The sequence below is a fragment of the Pogona vitticeps genome, chromosome 7, assembly GCF_051106095.1.
Source record: "Pogona vitticeps strain Pit_001003342236 chromosome 7, PviZW2.1, whole genome shotgun sequence".
NCBI lineage: Eukaryota > Metazoa > Chordata > Lepidosauria > Squamata > Agamidae > Pogona > Pogona vitticeps.
In genome coordinates this window covers 33,364,557-33,377,962 of record NC_135789.1, presented here as the reverse complement: position 1 = coordinate 33,377,962, position 13,406 = coordinate 33,364,557, and the positions used below count along the sequence as shown (strand labels likewise).

Genomic DNA, 13,406 nt, shown 5'->3' with positions numbered 1-13,406 from the left:
AAAAAATTATAATAATAAAAGGAAAGGGGAAAAAAAGAGAATAAAGAAGAAGAAGATGAGAAAAACAATCCAACCTCGCTCCCTCTCTCCCTCTTCCTGTGAAATGGAGCTCTGATTCCCCAGTGACAGGATAACCTGGCCAGGGCTGTGGGGGTGGGTGGGGGGGTATGGCAGATGGGAACCAAATGGCTGTGCCCCGGCCGCCCGCCCGCCCGCCCGCGCTCCTGCTCGCGCTCCGGCTTCCAGGGCAAGTGCCAGACAGCTGCGTGAGAGGGGACGAGGCCTGCCAAGCCCTCGGCCCCCCTCTGCTGGCAGCTGCGGCGGCTGCAAACGTTTTCCTGGGACACACTGGCCGGACAAGATAGGAAAAGGGGGGGGACGCCGGGGGGGGCCCCCGAGACCCTCTGCTCTGAGAGGAGGGGCATCGGAGCGGCTCATGGAGGGCCCGTGGCCTGGACCATGGCCCCCTGCCCAAGAAAAGGCCTGGGAAACTGGGCAGAGGCTCGCCGACCCCTCGCTTCCGGGGTGCAGGGAGGGCAGCATAAGTCAGCACTGGGGAATGAGGAGGGGAGGCGTCCTCCAACCACGGCCGGAGCGCCCCCCCCGGGTTCCCCTGCCCTGACCGACAAGATGCCCCCCCAAGAGCCGACGGCGGCTCCCGCACCCCCATTTTCAAAATCTCTGCCAAAGAGGATTGGCACCACCTGGGGAGCAGAGGCTGAGCGGCCTTCGCCCACGGCAAACCCGCCCTGGCAGGACCGGCATCCTCTTCCATAACGGTTGTGAGGCTCCCAAGCCCCCCCCCCTTTTTGCAACCCAAGCCGCCCCGATTGGCTGCCCCCTCCCCCTCTCTGGAGGATCATCACGCCACGGGCTCAGAGAGAGAAGAGGGGACCACACCTGGCACAAGCCGAGAGAAAAATCATCCTTAGGTCAGGTTTAAAAAGGAAACTGGACCCTTGTTAGCAAAAAGGAGGGGGGGGAAAGAGGTTGAGAAAAAGGGAGGGAAGCCCCTTTTCCTTCTGGCGACTGCAGGCACCCACCCAATCTGGGGGAGCTCAGCAGCCCTCGTGAGAAGGGGAGGAAGGAAGGTTCCCATCCCAGCCAGCGGCCCCGATGGCGAGGAAGAGGAGGAGGAGGAGGAGGAGGGCGGCCGCAGGCAACCCCAGCCCTTCCCCTCGGGTGACTCACCTGCCAGCCCTGGGCCCCTGGGAACCGCCGGCTTCCCACAGGCCGAGGGAGGGAAGGCCGAGACCTGCCAGAGCCCTCACACGCTCCAGGACGGAGGAAGCAGCACCAACCTGGAGGGGAGGGGAGGGGAGGGGGTGCAGCACTTCCCCAAAAACATGGCAGCAAAGACAGGAAAGGAGCCACAGAGGCCACGAGAGGTCGGCCGCCTCCCCTCCGCTTCCCTCTGCTCTGATGAGCCGGGCATTCCCCAACTCCCTCGCACGCACGCACACACAGAAAGACTTGCTTCCCCTCGCCCTGACCCCGGGAGCCACGGCAGGGCAGGGGCACCCCCTCCGACAGGTGGGGAACCGCTCAGCCGCCCCAGGAGTTGGAGGAGAAGCTTTGCTTAGGGTGTTTCGCCACTTCATTGAAAAAAAGAGAGAAAAACGGCACGCAAGTGTTTTCCAGAGGCCCTGAGAAAAGGGAGGGGGGAGGAAAAGAAGGGGGAAACGCACCCACAGAAACCACAACAAGGAGCCAAGCCAGGAAGGGGCCAAAGCCGCAGCTCAAGAGGATCCCAGGAAGCCCAGAACCACACTCGTGCCCTTGGCTGGATTGTGTCCCTTCTCAACACACACACACACACGGCAGAAAGGAGAGGGGCAACAAAGAAGATGCACCGGCAGTGCTTGTTCTCAGGCACCCTGTTCTCAGGCACAAGTCCGACTCCTCTGCAGGAGGGGGGCATGGTGTGTGTGTGTGTGTGTGTGTTCAGAAGATGCTGTCTCTGGCTGGAGTGCATTGTGGCACACACGCACAAACACACACCCTTCAATTATCCTCTCCCGAAGACAGCAAACGTCAGGTTTGGTGGCAGAACAAAAATACGAGGGCCAGCCACTTTGGGGAGGAAAGCTGCCTCGGCCCCTTCTCTGCTCTCGGGGGGTGGGCACAGCCAGGCCACCCCGGGGGTACCCAGGGCCCGGGCGAGGGCTGCGAGAACTCTGAACCTTCCCCCAAAGGACCAGGGCTCCCGGCCTGATGCCCACTGGAGGGTGTGAGGGGTGTGTTTGCGTGTGTGCACGCACCACGCCTGGGGCTGAGCCCCCGAGGGTCCAGATCCCTGACGGGAAGTCAGGAACCGAAGAAGGGAAGGCGTCCAAAGCAGCAGCTGTAACTCCTCTGCTGTTTGCACGGGGGGGGGGGAGCAGGAGTGGAGGGGGTCAGGATGGAGAGGTGCGGCTGTTCCAAGTTAAAAACAGTTACTTCAGGTTTGGAAGGAAACCCCCGGATCTGTTCTTTATCAACAGAGGCAAACTCCCCCCCCCTTTTTTTGAGCTGAGCAGCCACTGCCGCCTCGGCGCATCTGCGGAGCAGAAAGTGCCAACAGAGTCATCAGAAGGCGGGGCTGCCCCCCCTCGCCAGCAGGCCAGATGTGGGTGGGAGGGAGGGAGGGAGGAGCCGTGGGTGGGTGTGGCGGGGGCTCACTTCCCATCTGCTGCTGCAGAGTTATGTTGTTGTCCATGGGAGAGGTCCCAAAACCCCAACTCCAATTGCTTGGCTTAGGACTGTTTGGGGGCACCCTTGCCAGGAGGGGTGAGCAAATCCCCTAAGCCCTGCCTCTTCGTCCCTCCCTTCCCTGCCTTCTGAAAGGCCTCTGTGGCCCCCCACCCCACCCTGGAACAGAGAAGGGGCCAACTTCCCTCAACACCTCCCCCCCCCCAGGGGAAACGAGAGACATCTTCCTCCTCGGGGCATCGAGTGTCATCAGAAAGACGAAAGTTAGGGGACACTCCCTGTGGCCGAGCGCACCACACCCTGCGCTCAGCCTGCGGGCCGTTCTGAGCGGACAGACCGATAAGAGGGACCCAAGCTCAGGATGAACCGATTAAGAGTCTCCCGTCTTACACCCGTTCCCCAGTAACAGGGGACATCTTGAAGACCTCAGCTCCCCAGAGTAGGGTCTCCCCCCCATCCCCTTAAGGAAAAACACAGGCAGGGGAGCTTCTAGTCCTCATGGTTACATGGACTGGTTTGGGAAGGGAGGGGAGGAACCCTCAGGAAACAGAGTGGGAAGGCAGGACAAGTCTGAGTAGCGGTGAATCCCGGCAGCGGAACTGGGAGACCACCAGAGTTTTCTCTCAACCTGACAAAAAAGCGGACGGCGCAGTCCAAAGGCGCTGAGTGGGCCAACGTACGCCGGCCCTCCCGAGGCAGAACTTTGCGTGCCTGGAAACTCTTGCTCTCTGCTTCACCCTGGGGCTCGTGGGTGGCAGCGAAAGGTCAAAAGGGGAACCGGAAGGGGGGGGGCGGAAGACTCAGCTGCTGGGTCTCCTCATAAGGAGCTGGGTCGTAAGGGCACGACGAGGGACCCCCAACCCAAATTGTGTGCGTGTGATTTCCCCTATAGCTCTTCCGCTCTCCAGAAGAGGAGGGGAAAAAGAGGAGGGGGGAACAGCCTGCGGTTCAGAGGAGGGAAGCCGGTCGGTCGCCAGCAGGGGCGGCTGCGTGCCGTGTGTCACGTCCTCGGGCCCTCGGGGGCCGGGCATGCGGTTTCTGCGTCTAACCCACTCAGCTGCAGCCTGGCACCCTCAGCTTCCTCTCCAGAGAACTTCTCTCTCCGTGAGAGGAAAGAGCGCAGACCTCGCTGTGCGAAAGCGAAACAGCCCGAGTCAAAACACAGCTCAAAGGTGGTTTTGGTGACCGAGGTCAAGGGAGCTCGGGCAGGAAGGGGAGCGAGGAGCCGCACGCAGGGTTGCCCGTCACCCGGCGAGGGAGGGAGGGAGGGAGGCTCCCGCCAGCCTGGGAACAGGTTCCGAAACAGGGTTCCTGGAATCAAGGACGGGCCTTTTCAAGGGGCTGAGCTGACAAAGCCCTGAGCGCCCCCACCTGGTGGCGACACGAGCAGCAAACACTTCCCTAGGCTCTGCATGGGGGGGGCTCTGCAGCTCCGGAGGGTGGGTGGGGGGTGGGGGTGGAACAGGAGCCCCCGGGTCCTGCTCTCAAGGTGCAGCTGCCAGCCGTTTTGTCCCTCGAACTGGCCTGCCGAGAACCCAGAGAGTTTGACCTTGGCCTGCCCGATCTTACGCTCCCAGCCCCTGCTCTCTCTCGAGGCCACAGAGAAGGAAAAAGAAGGCCCCCTTCGCCAGGAAAGGTGTGGCTGCAGGCAAGCGTTCTGCCAAGATGCCTCCCATCAACACGGAGCAGGTTGGACGGGAGGGGGGGGGGGGAATGAGTGAGAATGCGGGGGGGGGAGGCCCACAAGGTCAGGGAGGCATCCCCTGTGCCAGGTGGGGTCGAAAGCAAGAGGAGGCGCCTTTGCCAGGCAGGAGGGCAGGAGGGCCAAAGAGAGAGAAAGAGAGAGGCCCACAGAGAGCAGCTTCCCCCTCTGCTGCTGCTGGTGCCCCCTAACACCCCCCTGCCAACCTTCCTGCCCCTCTCTTGACCCACATCCATGAGTCACAAATTCTCCTCCTTTCGTAGCTGGGGGCTGACATGGCAGAGGTACCCTAACCCTCCCCCTACCCACCCGGGCGAGTACGTTTCCCTCTAGTGTCCGTCCTGGAAAAGGGGGGGGGGGGGAGAGAGAGCAGCCTTGCTCAGCAGAGGAGCACCACCCCGTAGCAGGAGGGAAAACGGCACCTCCTGCCGAGGGAGGCCTGCTCCGGCGGCCGCCACCTCCTCTGACCACCTGCAACTGCCCTGTTTCAAAACCCTTTAACTCCAAGCCCTGAAACGGTCCCCAACGCCCCAATTGTGACAGGCTGGCCGAATCCTTGCCACTTTCCTTTCACCCGCGCTTTTCTAGCTCTTCCCTCGGCAGGGCAAGGAGCGGTGGACCCTCTCGGATCCCGCCCTGCTTTCTCCACCACCTCCTCCTCCCAGCCCTGCCCTCCTCTAAAATACATGACCGAGGGGGCCCTCCCGAAATCTGCCTTGGTTCGGAGCAAGGAGGACACAGACAACTTGGGGGGGGGGATGTTCTCTGAGGGCTTCTCATGCTGTGAAGCCCAGGTTTTGCGCCACAAGGGAGGCACCGATCCTGGGGCAGGCGTGCCAAAGGGGATACGAAGGCCTGGGGCTCTCGGACACCCCGGCAGCCCCGTTACGTTAACCCCTGCGTGAGGAGGGGGAGCCGTGCGCCCATCCTTCCCCGGTACTCACATCGCTGGGGCTCAGGCCCCCGAGGCCGCCGTCCTGCTCCGAGTCGCGGCCTGACTCGTGGCCCTGGCCGGAGGGCGGGTGGGAGGGGTGGAGCCAGAGCTCCAGACGGGTGGCGTCGTCCCCCGAGGGCCGGAAGGCCGACTTCTTCCCCTGGTTGGCTGCCCGGATGGGGCTCTTCTTCTGCTCAGCCTGCTCAGGGAAAGGGAAGAGGCTGTTCAGGGGGGGGCGGTGGCAGAGAAGGAGGGGGGGGGACCAGGGAGGCAGCGACCCGGCTTCTTACCTTCCGCTTCGTCTCCTCAAAGAGGCTCGTGAGGCTCTCCTTGGCGGTCAGGATGGGGTTGCTGGCAGCCAAGCTCCGCATGTAGTAGTAGACGGCGTCCAGCTTTCTCCTCTGCAGAGGCACCCAAGGGCCGGGCGGGCGTTAGCAAGGCAGAGGCGGGAACTCCCTGGCCCCCCACCCCCGGTCGTCCCACCCCACACGTGTTGCTTCAGCTGCCACCCAACTTTGGGGGCTGCCAGGCCCACTCTGGGGCCCCTCCCACGGAAGGGCCCTTCTTACCGTGTAGACAGCCAGGAGGGCCAGCTGGTTGTAGGGGCGTCCGTTTTTGGGGGCGATCTGCTGGGCCTTCAGGTACCAGCTGGGGAAGGAAGAGAGCCCCGTGACCCCACAGGCCGGGCTGGGGCAACCTCACGGCAGCGGCTTTTGAGGGAAAGGCCTCCCTCTCCCCCACAAGCAGATGCTTTGGGGTGGAGCACCACACTGGAGGTTGGGTGTGAGGCCGACAACCAAGCCACTAGGCAGCTGACTCCGTTCTACATTGGTGTGTGTGTGTGTTCTCTCTCCTTCCCCCCCTTTTAAGTGAAGATGCCACCGCTGAGGACCTTACAGGCCTCAGACCCATAAACTCAGCTACGGTGACGTTTCTCAGAAGGGGGAGAGGGCGATCTCCTTCACCACCACCCTGCCCCCCCCCAGTTCTGAGGCCTTGCCAGTGGGAGAAGGAGGCTCTCGGCTGCGCTCCGCCTCCTTCCCGAAGCCTTCAGCCTTCTCTGACTTCAGCCACCCCCCTCCCCAGTCCTCGGCGCCCTCCCGCCTATCGAGCCGGGGTCTGCAGACATTGACCCGCTTCCCACCGCCTAACATGGAGCAGCAGCGACAGCAAGTGCCCCCGGCCGGCTTCCTGGCTTCCTTTCTGCCTTCACTCCCAGGATCTCCTCCTACCTGCGGGCTTTCCCATAGTTGGCGGTGTCGCTCCCTTGCTCCCGGTACCGGCAGATGTCTCCCTGGCAGATCAAACTCCGCTGGGCGCTGATCAGGGCGTACTTGACCTGGGAGAGGAACAAGAAACCCCCTTGAGTGGGCAGCACAGCCACGGATGCCTGGCCAAGATGTGGGCTGTTCTGTGGCTCCACGTTTTCGCCTTCGAGTGTTGTTTCTCTGGGGAGAATTCAGATGGATTCCAAAGCGGCGCAAAACTCCAGAATGAAACTGCCCCAAGGACCTTTAAAAAGTAACTTTCCAAAGTAACCCAAACCCCCAGGCATTTCAAAACTAAAAGAACAGGGTTTCTCCTCTTCTAGTACAGTCGGATGCCTCTGTCCATGGGGAATGGGTGCCAAGCCACCCTGAAGGGCAGCCAATGCTACTCTTACAGAGAATGGTCCGTGTCACGTGGTCTCTGGCTCTCTCTAGCGGCCAGTTCTGGCCCCTTCATGGTCAAAAATGTACATTTGGAGCATTTTTCTTTTAATATTTTAAATATTTTCAGACCACGGACAAGTGAACCATCCAATTCTGATCCTGAAGGTGAGGAGCTCTTACTATACTTTTGAGCTGCATCTTTGCAACAGCAGCTTAAGTCCTCCCTCCCTCCCTCCCCTGGGGAAAATGTTTAATAAAGGAAAATATTTAAATGCAACTCTGTTCTTTGTGACTGGCTCTTTCTAAGCCCCAGCTTTGCCACAGCCCTCTTGGGCTACAATGCTGCCCTCCCTCAGCACCTTACCATCTTCTGCAGGGGTTTGCTGCGAACGGCCGTGCCATCCATGTAGTCCTCCAGCTTGAACTGGTAGGTGAGCTGCAGCTTCTGGAGCAAGCCGTCAAAGAAAAGGGTGCCCTGGCAGTGGAGGGAGAAGGCAGAAGGGGGTGAGGAAGGGAGGGAAGGAAGGAGCCGGAGGCGCTTACAAGGCATGAGGAGCCCATGGCACTTCCTGATATTGGGAGGAGATCAAGGAGGGGGCCTTGATAAGGCGGGAACCATCGGGGTCTGCCTACCTACCTCGTCCAGGACCTGGAAGAGCTTGCTGCGGAGCTCCTGGGCGTTCTCCCCGAGGGGGTCCTTGAGCAGCTGCCGGAACTTCTCAATCACCTGGTAGAAGGCATTCTTCCAGAGCAGCTGGTCCACGTTCTGGGCGTCGGCAAACTCGATGTCGGCCAGGAGGCAGCGCTCGTACAGCTGCAGCATCTCGCCCCTGAAATGGCACCACCCCAAATGCCCCACCACCACCAAGGCTGAGCAGGGGCTGCTTCGGTTACGGGGATGGAAGGCCTGTCCTTGATCCCTCTCTCCCAAACCTGAAGGAGACGGGGGTCAGGAGAGGGAAGGGGCTGCTGTGGAGGGGCTGCCCCTCCCTCCAAAAACAGCAATAACATTTAGATGCCTCTCCTGTTTTTTTCCCCCTCATGATAAATTTGCAGTTTATCCAAGGGAAACAACCTCGGGCTGGCTGATCTCACGCCAGCAGAGAGAAGGGGGCCAGCTCAGGACATGCTCACATCCACCTCTGGGCTCTCTCTCTGCCGCTGCCAAGAACCTTGCCCCACCGGCCCCTTGCTCGGACTGGCAACCTCTCCCTCGCCTGGACCCCTAGAAGCACAGCCCTCGGCTCCCTCTGGCCACGTGCACACACGCACACGCACACACACGCACTGCTCCCGCCCCGAATCCCAAGGGAAGCCTCTCACCTGAGCTGCCCCATCTTCTCCAGCCCCTCAGGACTGAGCCGGTCTCTGGACAGGAGGTTGCTCAGCTGCTGCTCCAGGTTGCTGGCCTCCCGGAGGACTTGGCTCAGCTCCGGCTGCTGGAGGCTGCGGACCGGCGGCTCCATCTCGGGGCACAGAGGGCTTGCCACGAGAGGACTGCAGAGATAGGGCTCGGCGTGGCTTGGGTAGCCGCTGCTGCCGGTGGGGGGATAGTAAGGCCCCGGGTAGACCCCGTTGCTGACCCCCACCGGATAAGGCAAGGAGTATCCCGGGTAAGGGTAGGGGGGCCCCTGGCCCACCGCCCGGCCATAGTAGTAAGGGTTGTCGGAGTTCTGGAAGCGGTAGTATGAGGCCGGCACCTGGCGGGGGTCGCCTCCCCGGGGGACAGGAGTCGCCACCGCCTCGTCGTCCGTGTCGAGGAAGTGCAGCTGCGCCATGGGGCTCTTCAGCGCCGGCTTCTGCTCGGGGTTGTTGGGGTCCCAGAGGCGGCGGACGGTCCCTCCTCGGCCCCTGGCCCGGGCCCCTTTGCTGCCCCCTGTCCCAAAGAGGAGTCTGGGACCCCCGGCGAGAGGAGCTTCTGGGGAGCCGCCAGCACTGCTGGCTGTGAGGTCCGTGTTGGCCGGGAGGACCAAGATGCCGCGGCCTCGGCCCTGGGGCTTCCCCTCTCCGGGCTCTGCAGAATCGCTCAAGCTGGTCCCGGAGGGCGTGCGCTTCCGCCAGTCCCCCTTGGCGGCCGAGAGGCCCCTGCTGCCTGGCTGGGCGCCTTTCTCCTCCTGCCGGCTGCCCGCCCGGGAAAGCCAGTCCTGCTCCAGGCACCTCTTCGCCTCTGAGTTCCTGGCGAGCCCACGCTCCACCCGGTCGTCCTCCAGAGAGTCTGTGGAGGATCCAGAGAGGCGCTGTTGCTGTTGCTGCTGTTGTGGGGGTGGCTGCCGAAGGCGAAGCCGCTCCTTAGGGGCTTCTTGCCGCTTCTTGCCCGCCTCTCCTTCCCCCCGTGCCCCCTCCACGCTGTTGTTGCTCCCGGCCGAACTGGTGCTACAGGTCCGGTAGCGGTTCCGGCGCTTGTCTGAGCGGGAGTACCGCTTCGGCGTGCCCGCCTTGGTGCCGCCCAGGAGGGCCTCCTCACTACCCTTTCTGGACCCCTCTGGTTTCTCGGCTCGCCGACCCTTCTCCCCTCGGACGGAGTGGGTGCCTTCTGTGTTGAGGCTCCCTTCCTTTGCCTCCTGGACCGCCGGCTTCCTGGTGGGGCCCTCACCCCCCTTCCCGGCCTCTTTGTCTGTCTCCTTGCTAGTCTCATTCTTCACGGGGGGCTCCTCAGCTGTTGGCTCCTTGGAAGAGCCTTGCAGTCGTTTCCCAGCCTGGTAGATCTGCTGGTCGGGCTTCTTGGCTCGCCTGGTGACCTGAGGACCCCCGTCTTCCAGGGTGCCTGCCTGGCTGTGGGGAGCCCCCACCTCAGCGTTTCCTTCTGGGATGCCATTTGGATGTGGGCCGTTGCCTCTCTGCAGGTCCTGGGAGAGGCCGGGCTCTTCCCGGGGGGGCAGAGCAGGAGGAGAGTTCTGGTCACCCGCCATCCCGCCCTGGGCCTCCTCCTCCTGCCCGGGCCCCTCCGGCTTTGGGACCGGCGGCTTGTTCCGCAGGCGGGAGAGGCCAGGCTTGTAGATCTCAAGGTCTGGGCGCCTGTGGTCTTTCCGATGCCTTGGCCCCTTTGTGGTCTCTGCAAAGGAAGGAAACAGAAGCAGAGGTCAGAGAGAAGCAAGAGGCGAGGCAGCACTCCGGAGCGACCAGAAATCAAGATGCCTGCCGAAAGGGCAGGAAAGAGATGAACCGGAGCCTTCAAAATATCACACACACAGCAGATGACCGTAACAGTCAATTAATGGAAAGCTGCCAGCTCAGCTCAGAGGAACCACAACGCTAAATGGCTGTGGATAATGGGACGTGACCCTTGCCAAAACCATTTTTTAAAAGCCTCTTGGGCTCTGCCCACATGGATCCTTAAGAGGCCACCCCACACCTACCAATGGAGAACACACCTCCCGGGGGGAGAAGATCATCCCAAACGAAGCAGACTCCGCGTGCCCTGGCCTGCTCGGGAGCCCGAGTCAAGAGAATGGCCCGTCCCTTTGGGGGTTCTGGGTCAGCCAGCATCAGAATGCTGGAGGAACGGGTGCCCGTGGCAACAGAGCCTTGGCAGGGCAGGGCCTCGGGGGCTGCTGGGGAAGAGCTGCCTCAGACCCCAGGCCCAGAGGAATCTTGAAACCCTCTCCAGCCACTGCCCACCTTTAGGTATTATTTTAGCGGAAACAAACTGGGGAAAAAAGAAAAAACATTTTTGGTACATCTGGGCGTGCCTGGTAGTTCCCCCAGACCCGACCAAGCGGCTGCGCTGCCTCTTAGGAGAGTCTCAGCAGGTGACCTGAGGAGCTCCAGGAGGCGAAACCAAACTCCAAGCCCAGCACGTCTGAGCTCAAGTACAGCCCTCGTTCAGTGGCTCCTTCTTGGCCGGCTTCCCTTCCCCCCCCCACCGGAAGCCTGTGAAAGGGAAACGTGTCTCCCCCTTCACGTTAGAACTCCGTTTCCTTTGGGGGGAAAAGAGGACAAAAGTGGCTCATTTCTCTCTCTCCCCCCCCCCGCTAATCTATGAAAATGAATCTCAGCAAATAACCAAATAAGCTGTTTGCAAGTTCTTTTAAAAAGGATGCTGAGAAAACAGATGCCTCACATGCAAACACAACAACAGATGCCACATAATGAGTTGGATTTCGCCTCACAAAGCCTTTGGGTTTGCTCCGCCGCCAAGACCGGGGGGGGGGGGGGGGCTATTTCGGCTGCGACCGTTTCTCACAAAACCAAACTAACGCCGGCGGCTCTCCTTCGTTTTAAGAAGGCATCGGCTTAACCAGGAACCCTGGCCGACCCACAGAGTCTCCCTGGCGGGGCTCTGACCGGCTCTCCGGTCCTTCTCCGCTCTCCCTGGAGAGGCAGGCAGGTTGGCTGCCGGGAATGGGGGGGGGGGGTCTCGAGAGCCTGTGGGGTGGAGGGAGGACCTCCGGACCAGGCGACCCTCCTGGGTCGTCAAAGGGAGCCCCGTGGGGGGGGAGGGGGGGAGAGGCGTCGCTGGAGGGGCTTTCCTGGGGAACCCAGCCGCCCCCCACGGGTCGTGTGAGTTCGCTCTCTGGGCAAGACCACCTTCTTTTTTGCCTTGCTTGGGTCGGTTGGGGTGCCCGTCCCCACGTTGAGGGGAAGCTGTCGTCCTCAGCAGTTCCCTCTCCCGCCATTTCAGCACGGACTCTTTTCCTCCCCCTTCCACCACGTCAGGGAATAAATGTATATACAGTATATATTTTTAAAAACCACAAGCAAACAAAGGCCCTCCTCCTCCTGGACGGGGGGGGGTCTCCCCACAGAGTTGAGGGGGGGGGAGTTGGACGAAGGGAACCGGGCGAGCAAGGATGGCGGGGTCGCCCGGGCGTGGAGGGATGATGGGACCTGGAGTCCTCCTGCCTCTGGAAAGGGGCGTTTTGGAGGGGGGGGAGTGGCTGCCTGGGAGGAGGGCGGCCGAGCCCCCACAAGCGTCGCCGGAGCCGCGTGCCCCCCTCCTCCTCCGGGGTTGTGTGGAGAGAGAGACGCTCGGTGCGGAGAGAGGGCCTCTCCCTCCCCTCCCCTCCCTCCGCGACACGCCCCCCTCCTCGGCCCGGCTCCCCGCCAGCCTCCGGCGCGTCCACACGGGACCGAAGCGTCGCTCCGGATTCAGACCCGGGAAAGGGCAGCGCTGCCTCCCTTCCCTCCCGCCGCCCGCCCGGCCCCTCACCTGCCCGGCCTCCACCCAGCGCCGCGGCCTCCTCGGCCGCCAGGATCCCCCGCCTCAGCTCGGCGGCCGTGACTCGGACGCGCTCCAGCTCCGCCGCCGCCATCTTGGTCCTCGGGAGCCAGGGAAACAGACGGGCGGACGGAGGCCGAGGAGGGTCAAAACACCCGCCCTCCCGCGCGTGCGCGCAGGCGCAGCCGGGGCGGCTGTTGTTGCCGCCGGGCGGAATAAAAAAAGGGAGGGAAAAGTTCCTCCGGGCAGCCCTTGTCTCTGTAACCACGCCCTCTCCCCCGAGCCACGTGGTTTCTTCCCCTCCCTGGCCAAGAGGAGAGGGCTGGACTGTAGATGTCAGACAACGATAGAAGAGTCCACCCTGCAGGGGAATTCCGAGTTCGCTTAGAACAGGGTCGCCCCAGGCTAGAGCCAGAAGGAGGTTCCCAGGGGCCATCTAGTCGGACCGCCACACCCAAGCGCCGCCAACGCCTCCTTGCCAGAGGGCCACCCAGTCCCTGCGTGCGGGAGAACTCACAACCCCTGGCGGGCCAAAGGTTCCCGGCCCCATCTCTCTAGTGGCTCTCCAGATGTGGATGGACTACAACTCCCATCTATCTGCCCTCCTCCCCCCCCGCGCTGGACTGCAGTTCCTGTTCAATTCAGGACCTGCCCTGTCTCCTCTGTTCTTGCTACACCAAAGCAGCTTTTTGCGACCCGAGGAGCCTCCTGGGATATTCTAGATGGCCAACTCACACAGAAGACGCACTTAAAAGACTGGAATCGGGAAAAGAGCAAGTGTGCCGAAGAGACCCTTCCGCAGACGAGAGGGCGTCCCATCCTCTCAGACCATCTGCCTGCCTTCACCCTAGCCGCCTTTGGCCTGCTTTTCCCAGCGAGGGGACATTTCGATTCTCTGGCCATCAACATTTCCGGCTTCATTTTTGGTCGAAAGGTTGGAATGGAGCGGAAAACAGGGCTGCCCAAACCCCAATGGCCTTCAAACTCTGGGAGTCTAGCTGGGGGAGACCTAGGAGGAAGACCGACTCTGTTTCAGACTAGAAGTGGGCTTATAGAGGGGCGTGTGTTTAAATAAAGACCAATTTCTGCTCTCAATTGAAGCACCACATAATGAAAGCAGAGCTTGAGAAAATATACCGGTAGTTATTATTTTTTGGACCACCCCTCTTAGAAGCTCCCACCCTCCAGCCAGAGGCATGCTGACTGGGGGGGGGGTGGAGTGAGGGTCCTAGGAATGGTTATCCAACCCGCCCACCTGCCTTCACCCCC

General features: G+C 61.8%; 1 protein-coding gene across 2 annotated transcripts in view; it reads right to left on the bottom strand.

Moving 5' to 3' along the window:
- Positions 1-12,280, bottom strand: part of SMG6 (SMG6 nonsense mediated mRNA decay factor) — a 62,224-nt gene extending 49,944 nt beyond the window's left edge. For both annotated transcript variants that reach the window (XM_072978708.2, XM_072978709.2), the window contains exons 1-8: positions 12,129-12,280; positions 8,303-10,031; positions 7,617-7,809; positions 7,344-7,454; positions 6,560-6,666; positions 5,897-5,975; positions 5,618-5,728; positions 5,338-5,526 (exon numbers count right to left, since the gene is read on the bottom strand). In XM_072978708.2, the coding sequence (XP_072834809.2) occupies positions 5,338-5,526; positions 5,618-5,728; positions 5,897-5,975; positions 6,560-6,666; positions 7,344-7,454; positions 7,617-7,809; positions 8,303-10,031; positions 12,129-12,231 (2,622 nt within the window). In that variant the 5' untranslated portion in view covers positions 12,232-12,280. The remainder of the gene's footprint in view (positions 1-5,337; positions 5,527-5,617; positions 5,729-5,896; positions 5,976-6,559; positions 6,667-7,343; positions 7,455-7,616; positions 7,810-8,302; positions 10,032-12,128) is intronic.
- Between the last annotated feature and the right edge of the window lie 1,126 nt (positions 12,281-13,406).